At 53.0% G+C, this 27,736-nt stretch overlaps 1 protein-coding gene across 2 annotated transcripts in view; it reads left to right on the top strand.

The window, feature by feature from the left end:
• LHX2 (LIM homeobox 2) overlaps window positions 1–27,363 on the top strand; it is a 31,677-nt gene extending 4,314 nt beyond the window's left edge. Inside the window, exons 1-5 of one of the 2 annotated variants that reach the window (XM_060013306.1) lie at window positions 7,750–8,597; window positions 10,134–10,336; window positions 11,297–11,700; window positions 17,337–17,542; window positions 26,770–27,363. In XM_060013306.1, the coding sequence (XP_059869289.1) occupies window positions 8,478–8,597; window positions 10,134–10,336; window positions 11,297–11,700; window positions 17,337–17,542; window positions 26,770–27,057 (1,221 nt within the window). In that variant the 5' untranslated portion in view covers window positions 7,750–8,477 and the 3' untranslated portion in view covers window positions 27,058–27,363. Of the gene's footprint in view, window positions 1–7,749; window positions 8,598–10,133; window positions 10,337–11,296; window positions 11,701–17,336; window positions 17,543–26,769 lie in introns of those variants that run through there. The other variant, XM_060013307.1, reaches the window with a different exon arrangement.
• The last annotated feature ends 373 nt before the right edge of the window (window positions 27,364–27,736 follow it).

The raw sequence follows: 27,736 nt of genomic DNA, 5'->3' as shown, positions 1-27,736 counted from the left end.
GAGGCTCAGAGATGGTCCCATCTTTGCTACAAACTTTCTGTGCTTTTCTTTAACCACTGGTATCTATCTACATTCATTTTCTGCCTCTCCTTTCTGTCTCTGGTTCCCTTCCTCCTGCCACTCCCTCTCTCTGGATTCAGATTATTCATGGCTAGTTTTCTGAAAATTGTCCTCTGTTTCCCAGCTTTGTCCCTGGCTCTTCAGATCCTTTTGATAGTATTAGGGCTATCGAGGTGGTCAGCTTCGAAGGCTTTGGGTGACAAAATATTGACTGCATTTTCTAGTACCTTATGAAGGAGGACGTTTGTGCTGGAGGCACCTTGGTGACATACAGGGAATAGTTCATTAATTAAAAGACTTGCTAATTGCTGCTTGAATTACTGTACAGAGAGAATGAAATGAGTTTGTAAAAAACGACAATTTGGGGAATTTTTTTTTTTAGCTTAAAACATTCTTATAAGCAGGTCCTAGAAAAATGTGTTACTTTTACTCATGCCTCTATCGTCAACTATTCAATTGAGCTTCAATTAATGATAATATATGGTCTTGGATCCTTACTGGGCTGACTGATGGAAGAGCTTTGTTGAATTTGGTGCAGGTGGCACTGTTTAATAAGCACAGGAAAGAGTGAATAATGTAGTGCTTGCAAAGAGAAGTAAATGCAAAATAGATCGCTCTAATTATGGCAGCCCCCAGAAATGGAGATGCAAGCTGAAATGGCCAACTAGCGGGGAAATTCCAAATAGAGCTGATTGTCCCCTGCCTCTTTACTTTTGAGGACTGATGGTAGCTTAAAAGTAAATTTGGATGAGCTCATCTGATTCAACACAAGCACAAATTCAAAACCTAGGTCTGATGACCTATCAATGTTTTCCTTAACTGTCTAGAAGCCTTTACCAGATAGTATAATTCAGTTCTAAAATGGGGCCATCTGAACATTTCTTCCTGCAAGAGATCGGCACAAACTCATTACTACTGGTCTTCGTGCTTTACTGCAAAGTATCAGGAGATTGTTTTTGTTTTGTTTTGTTTGAATTTCTTTATGCCTGAGAAAATGAGTCTATTGGAAATCAAAGTGTGAATACTTAAGCAAACAGAATTTCCCATATACCTGCAAGGACCCGTAACGATTTTCATTCATGCAAAGATAATCGATGGAACATTAGTTGTTTTAATTAATGGAAGAATAAAAATGGGGGAGGGGGCAAGAGGTTGGGCTAAGGCTGAAGCTTATGTGGGAAATGACTCACTCCTCACCTAAGGAGACAATGCCAGCTCCCCAAATAGCAGTAGAGATTTGCTAATCAAGCCAGTGGAAAGTTGGGCTGGGGTAGAGAAAGGGCTCTGCTGAAAGTGCAGGGTGAGAGAAGGTGGTGATCACGCTGAGCATTTTCCCTTCCCTGCAACCTCACTGTTCCCCTTGGAAATGTACCACGTCCTACATCACCTCATAGGAGAGGAACCTTCTTACTTCCCAAGAAGGTGCGATTTGTGCTCGGAGCGAGTATGTTTTTGTGATGGTAAAACAGTGCCAGTGGCTGGGAAACCAAAATCAACATTCTTTAGCCTGGATTAAGGAAAGGCTGGGGCTGAATACTTGTGAGCTTCGTGAAATGGGCTGACAGACGTCTGGAGTGTGCTAGGTATGGGGCGATCCATCCTGCGAGTGTGCAGAGATCCTCTGGTTGGGGACTCAGGGGAGAGCCAAGTCCAGCATCTTTAGCCAAAACCCCCTCTTTTTGTTCTGTGGAAATGTTTACCAAATCCTCCTCCAGTCTAGTCAGCGCTGGCTGGGTACCCCTGTCGATTAGTGTAAGTGAAGCTCATAAAATGTTTATGAGGAAACCTTGCTTGGAAATAGAGTTTAGGGGTGCCCTGCTGTCAGAAAGGGGTGGCAGAGATGCCTTTGAATGGAGAAAGACCGTGGTAGGAATTTTTCCAGTCTCAAATGCATGTCAATACAAGAGTTGTCAGTTAGTCAAGAGTTCAGCTGCTTCCTCCCCCATCCCCACTTTTTTTCCACACAATCTTCCTGATTCTCCTGTTAGCAAAATGAGGTTCCCAGTGTGAGGAAATTTACAGCTGTTAGTTGTGCTTCTATCTAAAAAGCAACCAGATTAACAAAATGGGCAGAATTCTAGGACTGGGGCTCTTCTAGGACTGGGTAGTATTCTGGGTTAGATTAAGAAGAATTACCCTCAAGGAATGGTGGTAGTTACACCCGTTGAAAAAAAAATGACATCTTGTTGCAATATTTACTTTTTTTCCTTCCAGAATAGTTTACATCTTTGCATGGAAATTAGTAGGTGGGGAGATGCAATTAGCTATTGTGTATTTTGTTACAATTGTTCTTTAAGAATAATCTGATCTGACAGATTTACATTGTTGACAATGTAATGTGATTTAAGCAGACCCAGATAAAAATTTTCCCCACCCTAATCAATAATGGTAAATCCTTTTGCTGAGATGAACAATCTCCGACTTAGTATATTCATGTTTCTTTTGCCGATTCCCTGTAATAAAATTGAACGTTTTGTCACCACTTTGAGAAACACTGCCAAACACCTTAAAACACATGTCACACGCCAGCAGCCCCTCATTTCCCTCCTCCGGGAGTTTCTACATCTGGAATCATAATCACAGATAAAAACCTTGACAAAATTGCATCTGAGTACATTCCTCTCCGCAGCCCTTACTTTCTCATAACATTTAATACAATATTAATACCTGCTACCGAAAGGCAGGAGGGAGGAAAGGGCTGCCAACCTCCACGTTTCCTGATGCATCATGTTCAAACCTGAAATTCACACTTCGTGTTTCATTTTAAGTTCAGTGCATTTAACAGGGCCCTAGAGAGAGGGCCCTGGTTAGTTCCCCCAACCTGCTCAGCTAACGCTCTGGGAGGCAGTTTCGGAACTGTTCAGATCGCTGCAGGGAGAAGAGGAGGAGGAATTGGGCTCCTCCATGCCTGAGTCGGGCCAAGCCACTTATCTATCCACAGACACTGGGGTTCTTCTTCGAAACAGCTAAGGCCCCACTAATTTGTATTGTCAATAGTGGTAACCAGCAGATTTTCTGTAAGGTGTGACCAAGGCAATGAGTTGATATCATCAAGAGGTGGCCATGCCTGAGCTGATTTGCTGACTGACAGCCTCTCGCATAATATAAAACACTCTCCCCTTCACCTCCTCCCCCAGGCCTGGGAAGGGGTGTCCTTGTTGAAGATATGGGGCTTTTCTGCCATCCTTGTGACTCAGCTTCACCCCATCTCTTCTTGGAGAGGTCCACAACCCCACATTCCTGCGTGGTGGCAAGGAATCACCATTCCTCTGCTATATAAATGAGAGCCAGAGGTTAGAGAGAAGGGGAAAATGCAGGGCGCTTACCCCCCTGGGGGGTTCCTGGGGGCATGTGTGATACACTGGAAGTGGACTTTCAGATATTGGTGGCTTTGTTCAGTCCTTGCCATTCTCTAACCAGAATTAGGGTTGAGACAGACCACAGCAGTTCTAGAGAGCCCAACCAGGAGTGCTCCCTCCCTTTTAAAGATTTAAACCACCAGGTTTCTGAAATGAATAACCAGCACCTCCAGTAGCAGCCTCACTGTAGAGGGACACACCCCCATACACACACACACACACACACACACACACACACACACACATACACACACACACACACAGAGTTCCCTAAGCAAGACCCACTTTGCAGCCGAGCAAGGAGTACAATTTGCTGAAGGGTGCAACCCTGAGAGCGGGAGACATTACACTCTACTCAGGGAACCGAGGCAGGCAACTGGCCCTGTGACTGCAGCCAACAGCTTTAAGAACACAGTTCTTCCTGCTGCAAAGCAGAGAAGAAACAGTTGTCTTTGCCTCTTTCTTCTTTGCAGTTATTATCCAAGAGGCTTTCCCCACCCCAGTCCACGGCACCATCCTCAGTGTTTCAGATAATCCATTGGCGGTGCCCAAAGGGGGTCCCCAGGCAGGCGGGTCTGGGGCCAAAGAGGGCGGCTCTCCCTGCGCGGAATCCTTCCCTGGTGGCTCCCAAATCAGGCGTTTTCTCTGCCTGCATTTCCCTCGGGGGAGACTCGAGAGGCTGCAAAAATCTGGGCGCCCGTTCGCTCGCTTGTCAAGAAGCAAACTGTCTTCACATTCTCCAAGAGCAACATCCCTGCCTAGGAAAAGGAAAGAAGAGGCAAAATAAATAAAACCAGTTAATGTTGTAGTTAACTTGCAAATCAAGTAAATCTGTTGGTGCCGTATTTGAGAAATAAACCATCAGAGCGTCACAGCAAACACACACTTCTGAACGTCTTCATTTTGATTTAATGGTATATCAGCGTCAACTATCGCTTCCTCTGCTGGTACACACGGCCTGATGCCGCGGGAGGAGGGTGCCCATGTTTATCACCGAGTGAGATGACTAATTACACCTTGTCAATCACCGGCTATGAAGACATAAAACCAGCGCGCACAATGAAGTAGTTGCCTGCAGCGTCAATTAGTTGGCGATTCGGCGGTTATTGCGTGGCCCTGCTTTGGCCGCCTCTAATAACGGGACGGAGCTCCGGGAACAGCGCACTGATCAATCACCCTCCTTCCGCGGCTGCCGGGCTCCCGCCCCCTCTTCCCCCGCCAGGCCCGGCCTCACTTTCTCTGGGCGGCATGTGCTTCCTCCCTCCGCGGCCCCGGCTCTGTGGCGCCGGCAGCCCCGGGAGCCCCGGGAAGTTTGCGCGCCCGCAGCTCCGCAGCCGGCAGCCGGGAGCCCCGCAGCCTTCGGGGAGCGCCGGGGCTGGTGGCCCCTTTGTTGGAAGAGGCGTGGAGGGAGCGCTTTTGTTCTGAGTTAGTCACGGTGGCCGGCTGGAGGCTGCTACCTCATTATGCGCCCGGTCTGTCTGTCTGCGAGGAAGCAGATGGTGGGGAGGTAGGCAGCGGCGAGAGTAGCCAGACCTGAATTCCGTTCACCTGTCACCTCCCACAAAAGGCAGGTTCAAGGGACCTAGGGAGTTTCTTCCCCTACCTGGGGGAGGGGCGTCGAAGGGCCGCTGTTTCCGGCGCCCCAGAAGGTTCCATTTACCCGCGGTTGCCTGCGCCCCCCACCCTCTGCCATCCCCTCGGCTGCGGCTTCTCGCACCGCGTAAATGTCACTCACGTGTCAGGGTGTGTGTTTACAGCCTGTTCCTCTCCTTGTTTAGTCTCCGCGGACAGGGCTCAGCGGTTGTACCACGTCCCCCCGCCGCTGGGGGAGATTAGCAAAGTTACCGGCCTCTGAACCCGGGGGCGGGGAGGGGTCCCCAGATCCCGTGGCGGGACATGGGTTTGAGCCTTTTGCAGACCGGAGCCCGTCCCAGCCTGCCACGGAGGGATAAATAGGCGGGCGCTCCCGGCGGGAATCCTGACTGCCAGGGAATTTGGGGTAGGTCAGCGATGGGTGTGGGCTGCTGGTCAGTGAGGTGTCGAAGAAAGCGTGCGCTTACAGATACGGGGGAAGTGAAGAGACGCAGGGTGTGTTTCCACGTTTCTTGGGAAGCCCGCGGCAAGAGTTACCGAGTGCTCCTCCCCCCGCCCCGCAGCTCCTAAGGCAGCCCCTCGAGTTCTCGAAAACGTATTGCAACCACCAGCCTGGGCGCAGAGCTGCACCAAGGACAAACACTCCAGCGTTGTTAACAATTTTTTTCCTACACGTTGGGCGACCTCCCAATGAACCCCACTGACTCCCAGATTAGATTTTCACTCCCTACTTTCTTTGAAAGAAAGTACCCCAGATGCGTCAGTAAGACATGCTTGTGTTTTAGGCATCCGTGTGGCTGGGCGCTGGCCGTGTGCAGGCGCCAGAGCACACGTCTGTGTGAACACTCGTGCACGCGCACCTTTGGGATTATGGTCCTTTCCTTGCCTCGCCTTGGGGCATCCGTGCATGTGCAGCATGAACACACATACTTGTAACTTCAAGAGTTTTGCAAATATGCAAAACATGGCCTCAGAGAATCGTGTGGCCTCGGAGAATCTTTCGCAGGGATCTAGGTAGAGTCGCCTGAGTGTGCAACTGTACATATAACTGTGCAAGTTTCCAGTATATAGATGCACCCTCCTGCCTGGCACTGTACACTTATACTGGCAGTGCACGTGCTAGCTCTACATTCCTGCTGGCCGTGTTTTTGCCAACAAAGATGAACGTGTGCATTTGCACACATGAGCATGACTGTGCTTGGACGTTACAAGCACACGTATATTTATGCCTGAAACTTATATAAGATTTGTGTAAAGTATGATTTTGTGCTGCCTCAATTCTATGCCCTGTAAGATAAACTACACAGATCCTGGCTAGCCCCTTACCTCCTGTTGGCAATCAAGTCACTTCACACTAACCCGCCTCCAAAGCAGAGCCAGGAGATGGGACCCTATAACTGACTAGCTCATTCAGTTTTTCTCTACAATCACCTTTTATTTCCTAAATCCCGCTTCACCACACACCCGGGTATCGCTCCCAAGAGATCCTTGGTTGAGCCTAAAGTCTGGGGGTTGGGGTGGCAGTTGGGATTTAGGCGGCAGGCCAGGTTGGTGGAGAAGTGGTGCTGCCAGGAGGCAGGATGGATGCCCTTCAGTAACTGGGTCTGTGGCATGAGGCACCCAGCGGACAGAGAATGGGCCTGGGGTTTTTGAGAACCTCACTGATGCCTAATGTAGCTCGGAGTGGGAAAGTTTTTAAAGGGGGGAGAGGGAAAAGGAAGTGATGAAAGAATTTGCTTAGTGCCTACTATGTTCCAGGCATTTTACAGCCGTGATCTCTTTCACTCATCACATCCAAGTGGAGAGGGCTTTCCTGTCCCTCACTTAAAGATCAGAAACAGGCTTAGGGAAGTTAAGTCACTTGCCTAAGGTTACACTGCAAGTAAATGGCAGAACTAGGATCCGAACCCATGCCTTTCCTAGTTCCTACAGCCATGCTCGCACCCACTCTTCCAGGCTGGAGAGAGACTGGGAAGAGCGAGGAGCTGCATGCTGGACCATTAATTGGGCCCTAGCTCACTTGAAGGGAGGATAAGCTGGCTGGCCCCACTCCCCAGGAGCCACAGCTCCCACCGGTTCTTGCCTCTCTGGCTCAGTCGGGTCCGCGGGAGTCCTGCGCGGCAGTCCGCAGCCCGCGGCGCGGAGCCTGGGCCGAAGGCAGAACTCGGCGGCAAGCGGCCCAAGGCTCTCCCAGCTCTGCTCCAAGGCCTGCCTTCCCAGGCCTCCCCAGCCGGTGCCCGAGGGGCGGCTCCGGGCCGAGGGGAGACCAGAGTGAGACCTCCTCAAGCATCCTCTGGCGGCTGCGCCTTCATAGGATGGAGACGGCGGGGAAAGAGGGTTTAAATTTCCTTCCCGAAGCAATCGCAGGAAACTGTTTGTAGCTTAAAACTCTAAACCCCGCGCTCTCCCTCCTCCCTCCCGCCCCCGCCCTCCAGCCTCGCCCACCAGCTCCCACCATCTCGTCGCTCCTCTCCTCCTCTAGCTGCTCCCCTCCCTCTCGGGTCTCCCGCCTTCCCGGAGCACGCGCTGCCAGGGCCCGGGGTGCCGGGCGGCCAATGGCGCGGCAGCAGGACGTGATGTCAGGCGCGGCTGTAGAAAAGGCGCGGACGCTTGGCTGGCGCGGACTGCAGAGCCGGGGCTGGGCTCGGCGCGCTCTTGGAGAGCATTGCGCGCGGCTGGGCCCGCGGCCGGCGGCTCCTCCTCCCACTCTGCTCCTCCTCCTCTTTTCTCCTCCTCCACCTCCTCCTCCTCCACCTCCTCCACCTCCTCCTCCTCCTCCTCCTCCTCCTCCTCCTCCTCCTCCACCTCCTCCTCCACCTCCTCCTCCTCCTCCTCCTCCTCCTCCTCCTCCTCTTCCTCCTCCTCCTCTTCTTCAATTCTCCCGGTGTCTCTGCTCCGCTCGCCGGCTTCCGAGAAACCCCTACTTCAGTAGCCGACCCAGCGCCTAGGCGGGTTGCCTTGGGCTGGGGGCACATCCCGGGGAGGGGAGCGGTCCAGGCAGCTGGGCGGCCGCGGGCACCTAGTCGCTCCCGGGTGAGCCCCGACCGCAGCCGTCGCAGCCTCGGGCAGAGTTTGCGCTCCTGCTTTGCGCCGGGGGCGCCGAAGACGGGCGAGCGATGCCCGCGGCGTGAAAGCGCCCGCGGCGGGCGCTGACCTCTGCCCTGGTCTCTCGCCCCCTCCCGCACCCACCCCCCCACCCGCCCCGTGCCCTTGTGACCCTGGCTTTGGCGCCGCCGACCAGGCGCCCCGCGATGTAGCTGCCCCCGCTCCTCGGCGGGAGGCGTCCTGGCCCGCGGGCGCCCGGGGCCCGGAGCCCGGCCTGGGGGCACAGCCGAGCTCGGGCGGGGCCGGGGCCGCGGTGGCTATGCACCGGGCCCGTTAGCGCGGGGAGCGCCAGGCAGCTGAGGCGGGGGGCAAGCCCTCCCGCGGAGGAGCCGCGCCCCCGGCCCCGCCGGTCCCGCCGCGATGCTGTTCCACAGTCTGTCGGGCCCCGAGGTGCACGGGGTCATCGACGAGATGGACCGCAGGGCCAAGAGCGAGGCTCCCGCCATCAGCTCCGCCATCGACCGCGGCGACACGGAGACGGTAGGCGCACAGCTGCGGGGTCGGGGCCAAAAGCTGGGACGGGACCGGCTCGGTCTGCTCCTCTGCTCTCCTAAGTTTGGGGGCAATTTGGGGAGCGTCCTTCGTGCCGCACGGGACTGGACGCTGGGGCTCCGCGGACAGGATGCAAGGCCCGTAGCTCCCGGCTCAGGGGAAACCCGGCTGCTGGCGGAGGAGGGAAACAAGGTTGAAACCGAAATTTCAGACGCTGAGGGTGGAAGAGAGCATTTCTCCCGAAGTGGGAGCGAAGTCCTACCCGCGGCCCGATGGCTCTCTTCTCACTTCAACGGGCTCTTTGGTCGCCAGCCCTTCGCTCTCCTCCACCACTCGGCTCTGGCTGCTGGCGGCGCCGCCTGCGGCGCGGGGAAGGCGAACAAACCGGCAGCACTGGGGCTCCAGCCGACTTGGGCCTCTCCCCGCCTCCTGGCAATCGGGGTTCCCGTCCCAGCGCAGTTTCAGGGGTCGAAGTCTTCTAGGCTAGGGCTTTTCGTTGTTCGCATCTTGGGCCTCCTGGCTGGCCCGACTTCGCTCGGTTAGGGCCGGGAGTTCAGGCTCTGGCCTGGCTCTTGTGGAAGGAGAGTCCGTTCGGATCTCCACACCTGGCTCCACCAGCCCAGCCCCAAATAGCCAGTTCCTTGCCTCAGACCTCCCTGGGGGCCCGATGAGCAGACGCTGCCCAAGCCGGGCCCAGAAGTGACCTTTAGAGGCCAAGGAGGTGGGGAGCACGAGCGAAGCTTCTCTGCTTGGAAAGCAAGAGCAGCAGCCCCCGTGCCTCTGCTTCTGAGCTCTTCTTCCCCAGTTAAACCCTCTCAGCCTGTCAGTTTGGTTAGGAGAGGATTTGGATTGGGCCTATCCTGCGCTCAGAGACTTTGAGGGTGCCCATGCACCCCACTCACCATCTCCCAGGACCCAAGAGGGCCCCAGACAATGTGGCAGAGGTGGTGGAGGGGCAGAGGTTGCCCCGCGATTTGCCCTGGCCTGAACCTTCGGCTTAAGGATCCAGAGATCACTGGGATTAGGGGCCAGGAGCTCCACCGAGTCTCTGGAGAGGAGTCTGTGTGGAGGGTGACTTTTAATGGTCATCTTACCCCTTTTCCTGGGACCCAGCAGAGTGACTCCTTTAAGAAACAGTTCGGGGGAAGCTTTTGGAGGGCTTGGCTGAAGTAGCCACTGCTGCCCCCAGTCCCCAAACACAGCATGAGCCTTTCTGGGAAAAGAGCAGAGGGGACAGGAAGGGGGAGAAGTAAGGAGGAAGATCTATCCAGGCCAGCAGCCGGTCCTGGGCCTGTGGCCGGCTTGGGCTGCATGGGCGGGCCTGGGTCCTGAGCCCCCTGGATATGGGCCTTTTGGGGTGCAGGAAGAGCACCGCACACCCTGGCAGGCACCCCACCCCCACCCCCGCGTTTAGGGCTAGCTGGAGCCTCGGAGGGAGCTGCAGGTGCCCGGTTCCCCGTGGCGTGGCGGCGGGGTCGCAGGCTGACGCAGGCGCTGCGGACTCGCGCCTCCCTCCCTCCGCAGACCATGCCGTCCATCAGCAGTGACCGCGCTGCGCTCTGCGCCGGCTGCGGGGGCAAGATCTCCGACCGCTACTACCTGCTGGCGGTGGACAAACAGTGGCACATGCGCTGCCTCAAGTGCTGCGAGTGCAAGCTCAACCTGGAGTCGGAGCTCACCTGTTTCAGCAAGGATGGAAGCATCTACTGCAAGGAAGACTACTACAGGTAGCCCCCACCTCGGGACCCACTGACCTGGGCACCCAGGACCCCTCATCTCAGATGCAATCTTCTCTGGTTGCCTTCCCTCCAGTCCCAAGGGAGGGTTCCCTGCCTAGGTCCTCCCTTCTCCAAGCCAGTACAAATTGGTTGACATCCTTTTTAAACAGCAATTTGAGGGAAATCTTGGAAAGATCTGCGAAGTGTAGGGACCCAGAGAAAAGCAGAAAGTGTCCTCTTCTTAGCTTAGACCAAAAATAAGCTCAGGTTGGGGGTCCTTGCACCCTTCTCCCTTTGAAGTTTCTTGGGTCAACTAGAGGGAACAGAAACAGGCCCCCCCCCCCCAAACCCAGGCAGTCTAGGCTGGTGTGGAACAAAGTTGGAGGGAGAGCTGGGGGATTGGGTGCATTTCCGGGTCTTTCCTGGAGATGGGAGTGAAAACTGGCCAGGACTGAAGAACGGGAATCACTAACAGGCTCCAGGTTCCTTGGTTCTCCTCTCTGGGTTTAGGGTTAGGTCTGCTTATTCTCTCTCCCTCTTTCTTTCTTTCTTCCTCTCCCTTTCTCTCTGTCTGTATGTCTGTCTCTCTCTCTCTGTCTCTGTGTTTCTTACAAATTACAAACGTCTGTAGGATGCCCAGGCACTGCTGTGGAGGGCAGGATTAGAGGTTGAGGAAGGGGTAACTGGGAAGTTCCCCTTACTCCCGAGCAAAGGCTTTCCCAGGGCTTGCTCAGACTCTGGGTAAAGTCTTTGTAGGCACGAAAATGGTTAAGGGAAACTATATTTCAGGGTAGGACCAGACCTGGGCCAAAATCTAGTTCCATCTTCCCCCCATCCTCCAAGTTAAGACCTGGTTGCCAGTCTTGAGGAGTGGAGTTCCGCCAGTGGCAGCAATGGCACTTGGAGGAGGGATATGGGGGGGTACCCAACCGTGTGTCCCCACAGTCCCTCCCTCGATGGTCCCTACAGGCGGTTCTCTGTGCAGCGCTGCGCCCGCTGCCACCTAGGCATCTCGGCCTCGGAGATGGTGATGCGAGCTCGGGACTTGGTTTATCACCTCAACTGCTTCACGTGCACTACGTGTAACAAGATGCTGACCACGGGAGACCACTTCGGCATGAAGGACAGCCTGGTCTACTGCCGCTTGCACTTCGAGGCGCTGCTGCAGGGCGAGTACACCGCGCACTTCAACCACGCGGATGTGGCAGCCGCAGCAGCGGCAGCTGCCGCGGCCAAGAGCGCGGGGTTGGGTGCAGCCGGGGCCAACCCTCTGGGTCTTCCCTACTACAATGGCGTGGGCACGGTGCAGAAGGGGCGGCCGAGGAAGCGCAAGAGCCCCGGGCCCGGGGCGGACCTGGCGGCCTACAACGCTGGTGAGTGCGAGGCGCCCCGAGCGCCCCGACGGGTTGAGGGAAAGTGCACTGCGTCAGCGGCCAAGAGCCGAGTGAATTTCAGTGTCTTATACATGTATACTTATAGCACTCTGGGTACTCCAGCCTTTAGCTTCCCCAGGCCCACCGGACGACCTGGCAGAAGGGACATTAGCTCCCTGGGCTCCAGCCCTTGCGCTCTCGGCTGGAGCGGGAGGAGAGGGTGCATTAATGGTCCTGATGCTCTGGGTGCAGGACCATGTCGCTGAGAAATTTTTTAGAAACAGCTTTTTGGTTTGGGCCTTTTACCCACTTTGCTGTGCAGAAAGTGCAAGGATAGAGAAAACAAGGCAGAGCCGACACCAAACAGGCTCTAGGTTGGCGTGGCTGAGGGAGAGGATCTGGGGCGATGGATGAGCGAAGCAGAGCGGCAGGGGTCCCAAGAGAAAGCACTGGCTGTGGCCTCGGGCACCGAGCTTGGCCTGGCCTGCAGCTGGGGTCATGCGAAGTGTCCTGAGTGTGGCAGGCTCGGGAAACTTGGGCCCAGGAGCCTTTGAGAAAAAGTGGGTCGTAGTGTCCCACCCAATCCTCCTGCTCTGCCAGGTCTCGGTTTCCCCCCGGGGCTCTTCCTCCGAGTTCCGGGTGACAGCGGGGCGCTGGGATGAGAGCCGCGACCCTCCAAAGTCGGCGCCCCGGGTTGGGACCCAGTAGGCCTGGCCTTGCGCCGGGGTAGGGTGGAGGACTTGTTTCGCATTTCCGGCATCTTTGAACCCCGGGTTGTTCCGGGAGAGGCTCTGCCCCCTCTCGCGTCCCTCCACGCTCAGGACAGCTGCGGGGGTTCTGAGGCCCGGCAAATTGAACCATTAACATCTGCCCGAAGTCTGCACGGCCGGGAAAGGTTTATGACTCCCTGGGCTTCTGAACTTGATAGAGTTTATTTGCAATTACTTTCTTTATTTCGTCTGCGACAGAATTGGATTCGGAGACTTTGTTTTCTTTCTCCTTTTCCCCTTAGTCCAATGCACAAGTGGAAACAAAACAAAACAAAAACCCTGAACTGTGCGGAGAGGGCTGTGGTGGGGAAGAAGTCAGGATTATTTTGATTTTTAAAAATCTGAGCTGGCTCGGGGCGGGGGGCGGGCGGGGGGTGGGATGGGAGGCGGGTGGGGGTCCCCTGTTCGCTCCAACGAAGTTGCTTGTTGGGTGATCGTGGGGCATGTGTGTCTTGGTGTGCGGAGCTGGGAGGAAAATACAGCCCCCAGTCTGGTAAATGGTGAGGGGGCTGCGGCCAGGTCTGCGAGGCGGATTTAATATTTGTTGAAGGCTCTACCAGAGATGCGGCTCTCCAAAACTTCCATCCCTCGTCACCCACCACCCTGAATAGACCACACGGAGTCCAGATCAGGTCCCCCAAAACAAGGCCGGTCTATTTATCAAGTGGGATCGGCCTCCAGTAGGAACAGCAGGCGGGCTGGGCCACAGGGCGCGTGGTGGTTGGGAGCGGGATTATGTTTTCCCGGGCAGACAGGTTCGCAACCGGGTTCGCAACTGAAAGGTAGGAGGTACCGAGGTGTATTTGTGCTTTTTGCTGCTCCGCCGCCCTCCCTGGCGAGGCCGCGCCGCACCGAGCAAGATGTGGCTGGAGGCTGAGTTTCAGAGGAGCTGGCACCTCTACGAGACTTCCCCACGCATGCCATCTCGTCATTTTCTCTCTGGTCCCTGTCTTCCTTTTTTTTTCCTTTCGGCTCTCTAGGCGCCACTTTCTCTCTCTGCGTGCGTCTCCCGTTTCTCTGTTCCTGTCTCTTTCTCTCCCGACGCTCACGTCTCTGGCCTTGGCCCGGGCTTAACCGCGCACTGCGAGCCGCCGGTGGCTTTGCGGCGCGCTTACTCGGGGCTCCCGGGATAGGTTGGGAAAAGGGGGAGCCTCCCTCGCTGCTCCAGCCCGGCCAGGCCTCCCCTGGTCTGGCTGCTGTCCCCCTCCCTCCCCTCCCGGCGCTGGCAGGAGAGAAATGGCCGCAGTGTGGGCCGCGGGGCCGCTGGGACTGGAAAGAGGGCCCGGTGGAGGGTGAGATTTCGGACGTGTGTCCGGGCAAGTGTGTGTGTGCGTGTGTGCGTGATTCTGACTGAGAACTCGAGCTTGTTTGTGTGAGTGTCCCGCACCCAGGGGCCCAGCCACACGGACCCCCTGCAAAGCCCATCGCTGTGGGGGACAGTCCGGTGGAGGAGCGGCGGCACCTCACTACAGCGCGGTGAGCTCGGGCAGAGTGGCGAGGGGGCGCCGTCGGTGCGCCCGGCCCTTCGCTCGGGGAAGGGCAGTCAGAGCGGCGGGGCCGCAGGGTCGGAAAGTCCTTCCGGGGCGATGGCCGCGGCGGTCCTCCTCTGGCTGCCCCTCTGGTCCGAGAGCGCAGCCCAGGTCCCAGAGGCGGAACTGAAACCTATCCCACCCCAGAGCGTGGCTGCCCGCCGGCCGGGGTCGCGGACAAGGCTGCCGGAGCCCGTGAGGGGCCCGGGCCGCACGCTTTGCGCCCGGGTTTGCGCGCCGCGGCCACGGGAGTCCCGCGCGGACCGGCCGGATGCCCGGGCCTCCCCCAGCCCCAGCTTTCTGTGTGTGTGTGTGTGTGCCTGGCGGCGTAATTACTGATTTGATTCCAATCCATTATTTAGACAATTGAACCTACAATCTAGTCTTTAGTAAAATGAGGCGAAGTCAGATTTGATTACAGGTTCAGTCCCAGCGACAAGAGCTCGAAACCCGATGGGTTAATAACAGATCACGAGTAAATTATTCATGATTTTACGAGCTCTTTAGCTCCATTGAATCGGCCTAATTGAGAGGAAAAAAAAAAAAGGAGAGCGAAAGCTTGGTCCTCCCCCTCCCCTCATCCCCTTGCTCCTCCCTGGACCCAATCCTGGGGAACCGTGATCCTTCTGGGGAGCTGGGGGCGAGAGTGCGGGGCTTGGGGCACCGACCAAATCTGGGCTCAACAGCCTCTTTGCCCCCAGCGCAGCCCCCTGCCCCAGCCGCTGGCCGGCCTCGGCCTCCCTGCCTTGGGCCGACTCCTTTTCTGCCCTCCTCTCCTTTTCTCCCTTTCCCCTTTTCACCGCTCCCCAGCCTGTAACAGCTTCGAAAAAGCCACCCCGCAGGGACCCAGTCTCCCTGAGACCTGGGATTCAGTTCCGTGGCCTGGACCCTCCACCACACAACATCCCTACTATTTCCGGGCCTTGCTGTCCCCTCAGGCTCTCTCTGTGTCTCTCCTGGTTTCTTTCTGTCTTTGTAGCTGTTTCTCTCTGGTTCTCTCCATATCCACTGCTTTCTTTCCCTCTGCCTCTTCTCTCTTTTTTCCTGGCTCTGTCCATTTTCCCTCCCTACCATCTCTCCTTTTCTCTCCATTCTCTCTGTCTTTCTACATCTGTCCCTTTCTTTCCTTTCTCTGCCCTTTCTTTCTCCCTCCCCCAACCACCTCCCCCCATCTAGGCCTCACTCAGGGCACGTCCCTTGGGTTCGTGGGGCGCCAGGGTCCCCATGGAGCTCATTAACAGCAGCAAGGCCCAGGCAGGGGCTGGGCGGAGGAATGGGCCCAGAGATCCCCTGTGGGGAGGCCTGCCCCCCCCTCCCGTGGAGCTGGGGACTAGGGGCAAGAAGAGGGTTGCTCCCCACAGTGGGGGCAGGGCAGTTTCCATGGATCCCATTCGGAGTCATTCTGTGATCCCCTTTAAATTGCTGGATCCTCGTTCTTCACTCTGAGCACTCTCAGTGGGAGTAGCCTGGCTGGAGGACTTGGGTGCCTGGGTGCCTATGGGAGGAGCCCTTAGGAGGTGTAGCCACTTGCTGACAACTCCTAGGTTAGGGACAAGACCAGCATCTTGTGAAATTTTTCTGTAAGGGACCACTCCTCACTTGGACAGGGGAGGAGTAGGTCACCAGGAGAGCAGGAGTACTTCTGAGGTAGTATTGCCAGATAAAATGCAGGACTCCCAGTTAAATCTGAATTTTGGGTAAACGACAAGTAAATTTTTTTAGTGTAAGTGTATCCCATACAACATTTGAATTTTAAATAAACAATGAATAATTTTTTAGTATGAGTGTATGCCATGCAATATTTGAATTTTAGGCAAACAGCAAAGCAGTTTTCAGTACAGGTATGTCCCATGCAATATTTGAGACATCATACTAAAAAAATTTTTATTGTTTATCTGAAATTCAAATTTAACTGGACAATCTGTATTTTTATTTGCTAAATCTGCAGCTCTATTATGGGCACGTGATGAGACAGGAGATATATTCCCAGTTGCCCACTTTAGGGGGAATGAATTAATCTCTTATGAGGCATTCCCCAAAGTAAGCCTTATGTGTGGAATGGCTCAGGATGTATTGAGGGGATCTTGGAGAGGGGTCCTGCGTGTCCCCATCAGCCACCAGGTTGCTAAGCAACTTCCTGAGGCCCAAGTTTTCCATCCCTGTCCCCCACCCCGGTGCCTTCCAGGCATTGGCAGGCCCAGCTGGGCCCCTTCTGGATGGGGACGGGCTCCCCAAAGAGTCATGCTTCATCTTTGCCTGCCTTTATGGTGTAGGGGAAAGAAACAGCAAGGAGGCAAGCACTGCAGTGTTGAATCTAGGCTCAGCCATAACCAATGGTGTGGCTTTATTTTCCTTAGCATTAGCTTCCTCATCTCTAAAATGGGGTGAATAGCAGTAGCCACCCCTTGGAGCAGTAGTGAAGCCCCCCTCCGCCCATGTATGTAGAGCCAAAGGCATACCCTGGGTGTGGCATACATGTTCATTTCTTCCTCCAGCTTCCTTCCCTTTTGGTTAGAACTCTGCCACTCCATGAGATTTCCAAAGATAGCTTTACCTCCCTGCCTCATTCACCTCATTTGTCAAACTGGGAAACAGCTGCCTCATAGGGCAGTGGTGAGGATTAAGCTACAAAATACAATTTCCAACCTTCGACCCAGTGCCCGCGGCCCAGGGCTAAGGGATCGTGCCAGTACCTTTGGTTGTAGGAACTGATGAGGGAGAACTGAAAGTGAGTGGAGAGTATGGAAAGTGAGTTGAAGCCTGTGACTTCCAGGTGCCTGCCCGAGACACTGTGTGGGGGGAAGGGTCAGGGGAGACTGGAGACTGCATTCCTCCTTAGGGAGTGCAGGGAGAAACGGGGAGATCATGGGCCTGCTTCTGCAGTCAAGTGACTTCCCTTTCGGAGCCTCAGTTTCAATATCTGTAAAAAGGGGGAAATAATGCTTGGCTCAAAGGGTTGTTTTGAGGATGAAAATGTGCATGTAAAGCCCTTTAGCACATCTTGTGGAGTTGAATGTCATTGACAAGTTGTAGCTGTTGTTATTATTACTATTATTATTGTAACATGATGGCTCAGAATGGTTTTTGGATTCTCCTAGAGCTGGGTTTGAATCTAGCATTTCCTAGCTGAATGACCCTGGGTAGATGGCTCTCAACCTCAAACTCCCCTATAAATCTATAAAATGGGATAATATCTCCACCTCACCAGGGTGCAGCACCCACCGTGTGGTTCTGAGGCTAGAAACATTTGGCGAAGCGTGGGGTGGGTGTGGACGTAGCAGTGTTGTGGGGGTCCGGGCCAGGAGGTTCACCTGCTGCCTCTGCGTTCCTTCCCCAGCCCTGAGCTGCAACGAGAACGATGCGGAGCACCTGGACCGCGACCAGCCGTACCCGAGCAGCCAGAAGACGAAGCGCATGCGCACCTCCTTCAAGCACCACCAGCTTCGGACCATGAAGTCTTACTTTGCCATTAACCACAACCCCGACGCCAAGGACTTGAAGCAGCTCGCGCAAAAGACGGGCCTCACCAAGCGGGTCCTCCAGGTCAGCCAGGCCGGGGCTAGGGGTGGGGGCATCTGTGGCGTCAGGACCTGGGGTGGAATCCCACAGTGGCCGTGGGCCTTGGAAGGACCTTCCGCTCTATGTCGGCCTATCTCTTTATCTTTCTCTGTTCTCTTTCTCCATCTCTTCAGTCTATCTCTAGCTGTATTTCAATCTTTTTTTTTTCCATTCTAACTTTGTCTTCTCTCCTTCAAGTTTTGTCCCTCAGTGTTTCTGTTTTGTGTCTGTGTGTCCCTCTGTCCTCTTTGTCTACACACTCAGTCTCTTTTCTTTCTTGTAAGCAATTCTTAGTTGCTATTTATTACCCAAGTGACACTCAAATATGCTCATGTTGTAAAAGGTTCAAGCATTTCAGTTAAACCAGAGCTTCCCCCCACACCCCCACCGGCAACCTTGGCCCCTTAAACCAGGATGCCCGTCCAAGGCACCTGCTGTTAGCCATTTGCTCCTTCTGCTTCTTGTTCCTCACTTGCTCTCTCTAGTTTCTCTCTCTCTCTCTTTCTCTCTTTCTCTCTCTCTCTCCTGTTTCTCTCTAGATTTACCTTCTGTTTCTTTGTTGCTTCTCAGACTCTCCCAGAAGCAAGGTTTGTAAGGGAGAGGGATTAGGGCAGATCCCCTGGGTGGAAGTAGATGGGTGCCTCTGAAAACAAGCAGCATTGCACTTGTATGTGAGGGTGCTTTCTTGATAGAGAGAATCCAGAGCTTTCACCAGATACCCTAAGGGTCTGTCCACCACCCCCAAAATGTTAAGAACCCCATTTGGGGATACAGGTATCCCAGCTGCCTGTATGACCCAAACTTGTGGCAGAGCCTTGGGTCACCACTTTTAAAATCTTCAGCTCCTCCTCTTACTCATTTCATGGTCCTGGGCAAGTCACCTAACTCCTCTGAGCCTCAGTTTCCTTGTATGTGAAATGGGCACAAGAAATTACACTGAAGGCTTATTGGAGGAGCAATTGAGATAATGTAAGTGCCCATCACAGTAGCTGACAACCGCTCAGTGGATGGTAGCTAGGATAACATTAACTAGAATAATCAGTTGACTGATATTAACTAGTATAAACAATTATTCTGGTGGTTGGACTTCAGTTTCCACATCTGTACAATGATAAGGTGGGAGAATAGCTCCCTTTATAGCTAGTTTAACCAATTTATTCCTCAGAACGTGTGACTGTAGGGATAACAATGCACATTTTTGGGTAAGAAAATCGAGAGATGAAGTGAGTTGACTGTGGTCCCACAGCAGGAGGAGTGGTGCTGGAATCTGAGGGCAGGCCAGTGCGACCGACCCCCTAGCCCTAAGTCTTTGAGGACTGAGGGCCCGGGGGTGGGTGGCGACACCGAGTGGGTGAGGGTGATGGTGACGACACCGAAGGCTGTGAAGCCACCCTAAGCTTTCTTGCGAGTCTGTTAGAACTTTTAAGAAAGCATTTTGGAGGTGACATTGGTGGCGGGATGGGACTGTGACGCGGGCGAGGGTCCGCAGATCTCCGGGAAGCCTGGAGTCCGGGCGCCCAGGCTCCCGGCTGCCGGCCAGGCGCACCGCGACGGGTCTGGCGCAGCTTGGTCTCGCGCGGTCTCAGTGACGTAGCGGAGGGAGCTGAGGACCCGCCAATGAGACGCCGATGCGCCTCTCTGGGCCCGCCCCCCGCCCTGGAGTTCCCCGCATGCCCCGCCCCTCCTGTTTGGGATCCGTTTTGCCCAAGGTCCCTCTGACCAGGGCACTAGAAGAGGCGGCCCCTTGGGGTCTCAGATCCCGCTGGCCCGTTTTCCTCCGACTTTTCCTTTTGGGGATTAGGTCGGGCGACTCTTCTTGGCGCCCCCTCTGTTCCTCAGCCCTGGGCGAATTTGGACGCAGGATCTGTGGTTGCTGCCTTTTCTCTGGTTAGTAGTCCTTCCTCTCTCTAGATGCCCTTATGGTGAGTTGGTGGGGGAAAAGGGATCCGTGAAAAAAGCCCTAAGAGCAGGCAGGGGCAGGAACAGGGACTTGAAGTCAGGCAGAGCTGGGTTCCGTTCTGCCCGTCTACTCACTGGCAGTGTGTCTTGCACAAATTAGTTACCCTCTCTGAGCCATAGCTTTCTCATCTGTAAAATGGGCACCATTAGGGCACATACCTCGCCAATTATCCAGATTAAGTGAAACAAAGAGTAAATGTCCATGGTTGGGTCTGAATCTGGGGTGGGGAGCTGATCTCTGCTGGCCTCTGTAAGGCAGGAAGCTTGATTTAGGAACACATTGGATTTCCAGCATAGTTATCTCTCATTCTTTCATCTGACCAAATAGCTATTGGCACCAGGCCCTGGGGACACAGAGGTGAATGAACCACAGTCCTAGCCCTGAAGAAGTTCACCTATTAGGTGTCGAGACAGACCCACAATCAGTTTCCCCATAGTGTGATCAGTCGGGAGGGAGTTTCTATGGGAGACCAGGGGAGAAACCAATTACCTACCCTGTATGTGAGGAAGGGTTCATCTGTGTGACCTGGGTCTAGACTTGCTCTTCCTCCCCTAGAATCCTGAGCCAGGGCTGTTCACACCTGCATGCCCTCTCCACCATGGGGACTCAGAAAAGCCAGGGCATGGGACTAGTTGAGAGAGAGAATCACTGATAGAAGCACTAATCAATAAATGTTTGAGTGCTCTACTATGTGTCTGCTATGTGTTGAAAGACTCATGAAGTACACTTGCTCATTGAGTCCTCGCTATCAGGCATCATGATCCCTTCTCCTCCACTGTACAGATGGGAGAACACTGAGACCCAAATGATTTCCACTTGCCCCAAGTCACACTTTGCTGGTAGGTAGCAGAGCTGGATCCAAATCCAGGCGCGTCTGATCAGTGGGCCTTGCCCTTTCTCCTCTAAGCCAACCCAGCAGTGACAGCCTCTGAGTGTGAGTATCGTTTATGGCCTGTACGTTGTTGGGGTGAGGGCAGTCATACCCACAGGACACATCAGACCCCTGTTCTCCCTCCTCCCAGACCTCCCAATCTCCTGCACAAATGCTTAGTATTCCCTAACAGCACAGCAGCTCATGATTATGCAGCAGTTTGCAAAGCCTTGTCTTTCCAGCCACTCGTCTTCCTTACCTTAATATTTTCCTGCCCATTTTACAGATGAGAAGCTTAAGAACTAGTGAGGTGAAGTGATTTACTTGAGGACACAGGAGCCAGGCATTGATAGGGTGGGGCTCTCTCCCAGGTGTTCTGACTACTGATGGGCCAGCTAGGGGAGATGGGATGGGGGCAGTTTGGGGCGAAGCAGCTGGTGGTGTGGCTTTGGAAGGTAACAGAGATTAAAGTCCTTTCTGACATAACAACAATGTGATTTGGGCACTTTAACTTCTCCTCTCAGAGCCCAATTCCTTGTCTTTGAAGTGGAGATAATAATAGCTTGTACCTTGAGGATTCCTGAGGATTGAGACAATGAATGGGAAGGCTCCAGCATGGTGCCTGCTGGTACAAAGTAGACAAAGTAGGTGCCCATGAAATGGCTTCTCATCACTGGCTACACAAGCTTAATTGTGCTAGGCCTCGGGTGCCCCCTGCAGGTTGTGGTCCACCTCGACCCTGTGGAGAGAGTCTGAAGGGCAGGGCAGGTTGAGGTTGAGGCTGAGTTCGCAGAAGTGGATGAGGTAGGGGCGTGTGTGTGTGTGTGTGTGTGTGGGGGGGGGGGGCAGGCCCCGGTTATGAGCGAGTGACTTAACCTCTCTAAGCTTCAGCTATGAAATGAGGATGATAACAGTGCTTCACTAGGTGGTTGCAAGGAGTAAATAAGATGACATAAAGTGTAATGTATAAAGTGTATATGAGGGACTCAAAAATATTAATTTCATACACATTTACCTAGTAAGGTTCAGTCTACCATCCCCTTTTGCACACATTTAGAAATTTTAATTATCTTCATTTTGCAGATGAGGAAACTGAGGTTCAGAGAGGCTAAAACCCTTGCACTGAGGCTCACAGCTAATAAGGCTCACAGCTAATAAGTGAGGCTCACAGCTAATAAGTGATGGGAGGGGTCAAGCCCAGATTGGTTTGATTCCACAGCTCTTTCCAATATGGCACAGTGTAGGGATTGGGATTCTCAGCGCCCCCTCCCCTTGGATGTAGCTGCCGAATGCAGCAGGACAGATGGGGGACAAGGGGAGGAGTGAGTCATAGATGCCATGTCTTGGTAGGAAAGCAGGAATTCTGTTGTAAAGCCCTAGGGGTGTAAAAAGTGCTCAGAATTGTCACCAGAAGCAGCAGCATGACAATCACAGTACTCACTTGTCACCAGTGGGCAAGGTGACCGGGAGACAGAATGGCTCCTTGGACCGAAGTCCATTAAGACATTAAGCTTTACCAGTTCTTGGAGAGCATTGCTCAGCACATCCATGCGCCTCTGCATTGCCTCTCTTCCTTCCTGGGGAAGGATTAGGAAGGAAGAATATTAAGATGCCCTAGGCTGGGGAAGGGGCTGGTGAGCTGATGGATTTGGATGGGTGAACGTCTCCTTAGGGGTTCCCAGTGTGACTTTGAAGGAAAATACATTTTAACAACCAGCAGTTTAAAAGCATTCTTCAGATGACCAGTTAGTCATCATTAGCCTATGTGAGAGCTCAAGAACTGAGGACACTAGCTTTCCTCCATTCACTCACTTCAACAAATACACTGACCTGCCGTGTTCTGGGCGGGGCATGAGGTACTGAGGATTCAGTGATGACCCTGGCAATGAACAGGCCCGGCTGGAATGTACAGTCCACAGGGGAGACAATGTCCAGCAAGGTACTTTATAAATAATTAAAATGGTGATAAGATTGACCTCTGTATTTTTCTGTATATTTGAAATATCTCATAGTAAAAATACCTTTAAATGATTCCAGGGCCAAATAAGTTTGGGAAATGCCAAAGGTTGACTGCATCCTTCTCTTAGAGAGCAGAGCACACTGGCATTAATACAGGCATTGAGAAATCTTGAAGAGATTCAACTTTGTCTAGTCCAACATTTCCCAAGTGTATTTGACCACAGAACCCTTATTTAACTCTTGACAAAAATAAAATAGAAGAAGTGCTAGGATGGAAAAATCTAGGAGTGCAACGAGAGCATAAACACGGGGACCTGACCTGGGGAGGGAGGTGGTCAGGAGTGGCTTCCCTGAGGAGGTGAGGTTTAAACTAGGACTTCAGTTCATTGAGCCTCAGCTTCCCCACCTGTAAAATGGGGAGAGTGAGCATTGTTCTGCATGTCATTTGCACAGGGCTGTACAGAGTGTTTGATCCAGTCACGGATGGTTGAAGTTGGATGGAATTTCATAGGTGATTTGGCCCAAATCTCTCCGTTTAGAAGAGAGGAAACTGAAGCCCAGAGAGGTGGAGCGACTTGTTCAAGGCCCCAGAGCAAAGTAGTTGTAGCCCTGGAACTGGACCTAAGGGGTCCTGATATCCAGTCCACTGCTCATTATTTTTTATTCTTTAAAGAAAACTTTCTTTAAAGTTTATAAAATAATAGAACCACCATACAGGCAGGTTAGAAAACTAGGGGGGAAAGTTACCCATATGAAGACACAGGAAACCAGTAATCCAGGTGTGCAGTTTGGAAGTTAAGTAGTGGGTAGGGGCGTGGGCCCAGCTTGCTGGGATGCACATCTCATCTCTGTGTCTTTGGCTGGGCTCTGGGCCTCAGTCTCCTCACCTGATGATAATATCAGTGCTGACCTTGTAAGGCACTAACAGGAGTTCATATGTGTAAAATCCTTAGAACGTTGCTTAGACGTTGCCTTCTGAGTGAATAATATTGGTCGTTATTATTTGCTTTATGAAGTTGCAATACCAGAGGATGTCATTTTGTTATCCTTTTTTTCCCTCACATAACATTCGTCACAAGGCATTTCCTCTGCGACTGCGTGGAGTGGCTGTGTGGTGACTTCCACTTGTCCCGTCTGGTCAGATGCTTTGGATGCAGCCATTGGTTTTGATGTCATAAAAAGAAACCGCCAGTGGACATTTTTGGTCTTGAAGCGTTTGTATTTTGGCTGGTTTCCTTAGTGGCCCTGGAGGGGATCTGTGGGGCAGAGTGGGTTTCCCACTGACCCTCCTGGTCTCCTTGATGAACGAATCCTGGGGAAGGGGATTTGCGAGGCAAAGCTCAGCCTTCAGGGCCAGGGGATGTCTGAGGAGGAGCCATGTAACCATGTGGGCTTCCTCCTCCACCCAGGACCTACTGGGGATCCCCTGGGCACCTGACTGAGGCACTCCCTGGAGATGAAGAGAGAGGGCTGTCAGTTTAAGAAGATGGGTGGGTAGAGCAGATCATCTTCCTTGTTGCAGCTGCCAGAGAATCGCAGCCTGTCAGCACTCCAAGAGGCCATAGAGATCATGTGGTGTGGTCCAACTCCCTTGTTGTACAGGTAGGGAAACTCAGGCAGACCCAGAGGTAAGGGACTAGCAGGGGTCACTTGATTGGTCAGTGGCAGAACCAGAGCTGGAAGCTACAGCCTGTGCTCTTTCCACTACATCATAGTTGCTTCTGTGTTTATTCACTCATTCATTCATTCATTCATTCATTCACTGACTCACACCGGATCATGTGGTAGGGAAAGCATGGACTTTTTATGGCAGATAATCCTGGATCTTAATCTCAGTTTGGCCTCTGTGTGACCTTGGGCAAGTGACTTTGCTTCTCCAAGCCTCTCTGGTTTTAAATCTATAAAGTGGGGATAATGATAGTACCTCCCTACTTGGCCTATCATGGAGATAACCTGTGACCGTGCATGTTAGAGGATGGCTGGGTGCCCGGCATGAAGAGGTCTGTAAATGTTATCTGTTAGTATTACTATTAACTCAATGCATGTGACTGATTCTTAATCTTTGCCAGTCCCTCTGCCATATCCCCAGGGATATAAAGATGACTTAGACAAGGTCCCTGTCCCAACAACCTCTTGGGAGGGGATTTTTTTGAAATACCCAGGAGAATTCTGGTGAAGCCTGGCTTAAGGTGAGAAACAAACTCCACACAAACCCCCGCAGCAGATGGCTTTTAGTTGAGTTGTTGACTTTCATCCACCAGATTCCCAGCGCCTCAGATTCGGTAAAGCAGAGAAGGCAGTTGTGGAAGATGGTGTCATTGTTTACAAACCTCTGTTAGGGGCAATGCCAGAGAAATAGCAAACAGCCAGCAACTAACTGTTCCAGCCCTTCCCAAGGGCTTGGAGCCCCGGACCGATGGGCGATGCACTGCCCCCGGGGCTTCCCGCTCCTGCTACCACTTGGAGAGTCAGGCCCACAGGACGCTCACAGGGCCACACATGCTCAGGACAGGACGGTGGCAAGAGTGTCACAGCTCCAGGCTTCCTCATCCCCAATCTGCAGTGTTACTTTGGGGAAGTCGCCTCTTCTCTCTGAGGGTGTCTGGGGGCTTTCTCCATCATTTTCTCCGTCGGTCATTCTCTGGGCCAGACGGACACAGAGTCCCACCTCTGTAGATTCCTGCAGGCCGGGCAGGGAAGGAGCCCCCATCGCAAGAAGTGCCTGTCGAGGCTGGTCTTAGAAGCACTGTACTTATTTGCAAGCCCCCAGAAGAGGTGATGGGCTTGCTTTGGGCAAAGGCCAGGGAAAATGTGCTTTCTTCCTGGAAAGGCCAGCGGGAGAGAGCTTTGTTTCCCAACTTCACAGGGTCTGCATCTCCCTCCTTACTCCAGGATTCTAAAGGCTGTGCTTTTTAATTGAGCGCAAGTTGTATCAGGCCACCAAAAAGAGGGTTTGAGGCCACAGGCCCCTGCAGCTGGGGTGGTCCCCAGGGGAGGGTGGGGCCGAGGGCTGGCCCTTCCGGTCCCTGTCTGAGACACTGGGAAGACAGGAGATGCAGGTGCACCTGGAAGGACGCAGCTGGACACCCTAGAATCTGTTCAGTTCCCCAAGGCCCTCTGTTTTCCCGGGAGGCTTCCGGCGAGCGTTTTCTTCACGCAAAGGGAAGGGAAGGGGCCCTGCCCTTTGGGCTTTTTTCTCTGGGAGATACAACCTCCCACCCCATCCCCCAACCCTCCTCCCCCCAGATTTTCTTGGCTTCTCCCAAAGTACTTTGAGGACCTCGGGGTACAGCGGGATCTCTCTGTGCAGTTCGACGGGTGGGCATACTGGCTGGGGGGTGCTGTGTAGATAAGTGTCGATGCTTCGTGTGTACAGGCTTGTGTGCAGTGGTCTGGGTGTGAATGTGTGCGTGTGTCGGTGCTCAAGGGAAAATGAAAGCAAACCCTTATTCTCTCTCTTGGGCATTCTCTTCACACAGAGCTCAGTAACTGGGCCCCCCACCCCACCTCCCTCGTAAAGGATACTGGGACATGGCAGGTCGGGAGAGGGAATCTTTCATCGGGCAGCTCTTCCCATTCTGTCCACTCCGCCCTGAGACCTGAAACCCAGTGGCCCAGGATGCTGGCGGCTTCTCCAGCAGATAGCGGCAGGGATTAGGAGCTGCGTCTTTCTCTTCCTCTTAGTAACTCTTTATTGACTGATTCCTGTGTGTTCTTTACATCGTTCTGGTATTTCCCAGACTTGCCATGAAAAACTTGAAAAATGGTACCCACAAGAATTTGTGGGATCTCTTGCCCGCTTAAAGGCGACTGCCAAAAAAACGAACCTCTCAACCGTGGTGGAAAATTATCGAGATTCGGTTTGTGTGAATCTGCCAGAGCAGAATAGAAATGCTATGTGAGCCACATATGTAATTTTACATTGAAAACTGTCCAGTAGCCACATTAAAAAAGCAAAAAGAAACCTGTAAAATTAATTTTAAGGATATATCCTGTTTGGCCCAATATATTGTCATTTCAACGTGTAATCAAAATAAAAATTACCATCGAGATATTCTACTTCCTTCAGATCTGATGTGGTTCTCACCTATAGACCAGCCGTCTTGGGGCTAGCCACATTTCAAGTGCTGGGTGGCCACATGTGGCTAGTGGCTACAATATTTGAGAAACTTCTAACAGAAGGGGAAACCCAGTAACAGGCAATTCGAGGAAAGGACATTTTTATTGTATTAACAATAAAAATACAAAACAAAATATTGCCAGCCCAACTTTTTAATACACAGCTCCCCCACCCCCCCACCCCCATTCCGGCAGAACACCGATTGGCATCTCTGAGTTAAACAGTCCGGAGGCATGCTCTGCCCTTCTTCTCCTCGTCCTGCCCGCCTTCCTCTGACCAGCCCTTCCCTCTCCCCCACGCAGGTCTGGTTTCAGAACGCCCGGGCCAAGTTCAGGCGCAACCTTTTACGGCAGGAAAACACTGGCGTGGACAAGTCGACGGAGGCGGCGCTGCAGACGGGGACGCCGTCAGGACCGGCCTCGGAGCTGTCCAACGCTTCGCTCAGCCCCTCCAGCACGCCCACCACCCTCACAGACTTGACTAGCCCCACCCTGCCGACTGTGACATCCGTCTTAACTTCTGTGCCTGGCAACCTGGAGGGCCACGAGCCTCACAGCCCCTCGCAAACGACTCTTACCAACCTTTTCTAATGATTCTCGGCCCCCCGCCCCCGCCCCACAATTTCTTTAAAAAAGAAATTATCTTTAGTTGAATTCCAAGTGTATTTTAAAATAGAGGCTTTGAGCAACTAACTAACCACATTTTAGGATCTCGCCTGGAAAATGAGGAAGAAAATAACTACGCCCCTTGCAGACACAGCGGTGTGGACTGGAATTACTTGGAAGATCTATCTGCAACACAACATTTGTGTCACTGTACAGTTTTGTGGACTGAGCGAGGAAAAACAACAAATAATTTAAGTTGGCTAGAGCTTCTGTATTTTCAAAGACTGCCACGTGCCTTAGGAATACTGTTTTATCTCCATACTTTGGATGACTTGTTCATTTTTCTCTCCCTCTTTTTCTCTCTGTATATTTATGACCAGAGCAAAAATGTAAAAAAAAAAAAAAAAAAAAAAGTTTGTTACTTTGAATAGTCCTAAAAAAGAAAAAAAAAAAAGGAAAAAAATCAAACCCCCTCCAACAGTCGCTTTGTTGTTTTAGAATTTTAAGGTGGAAGTCTGTTCAAATATCAGAATTTGTAAAATCTAACCAGTAATAAAACCACTTACTGAAACTAGCTGGTGCCACTGCTGTTCAGAGGTGTGCCGAGTTCACAGGACTTAAGAGTCTTACTGAAGCCCAGAGATCAATTCCAAGGTCTTCCCCT

Source organism: Delphinus delphis, chromosome 6 (genome assembly GCF_949987515.2).
Source record: "Delphinus delphis chromosome 6, mDelDel1.2, whole genome shotgun sequence".
In the NCBI taxonomy this organism is placed as follows: Eukaryota; Metazoa; Chordata; class Mammalia; order Artiodactyla; family Delphinidae; genus Delphinus; species Delphinus delphis.
The sequence above is the reverse complement of the archived record's forward strand: the minus strand, read 5'-3'. Positions and strand labels throughout refer to the sequence as shown.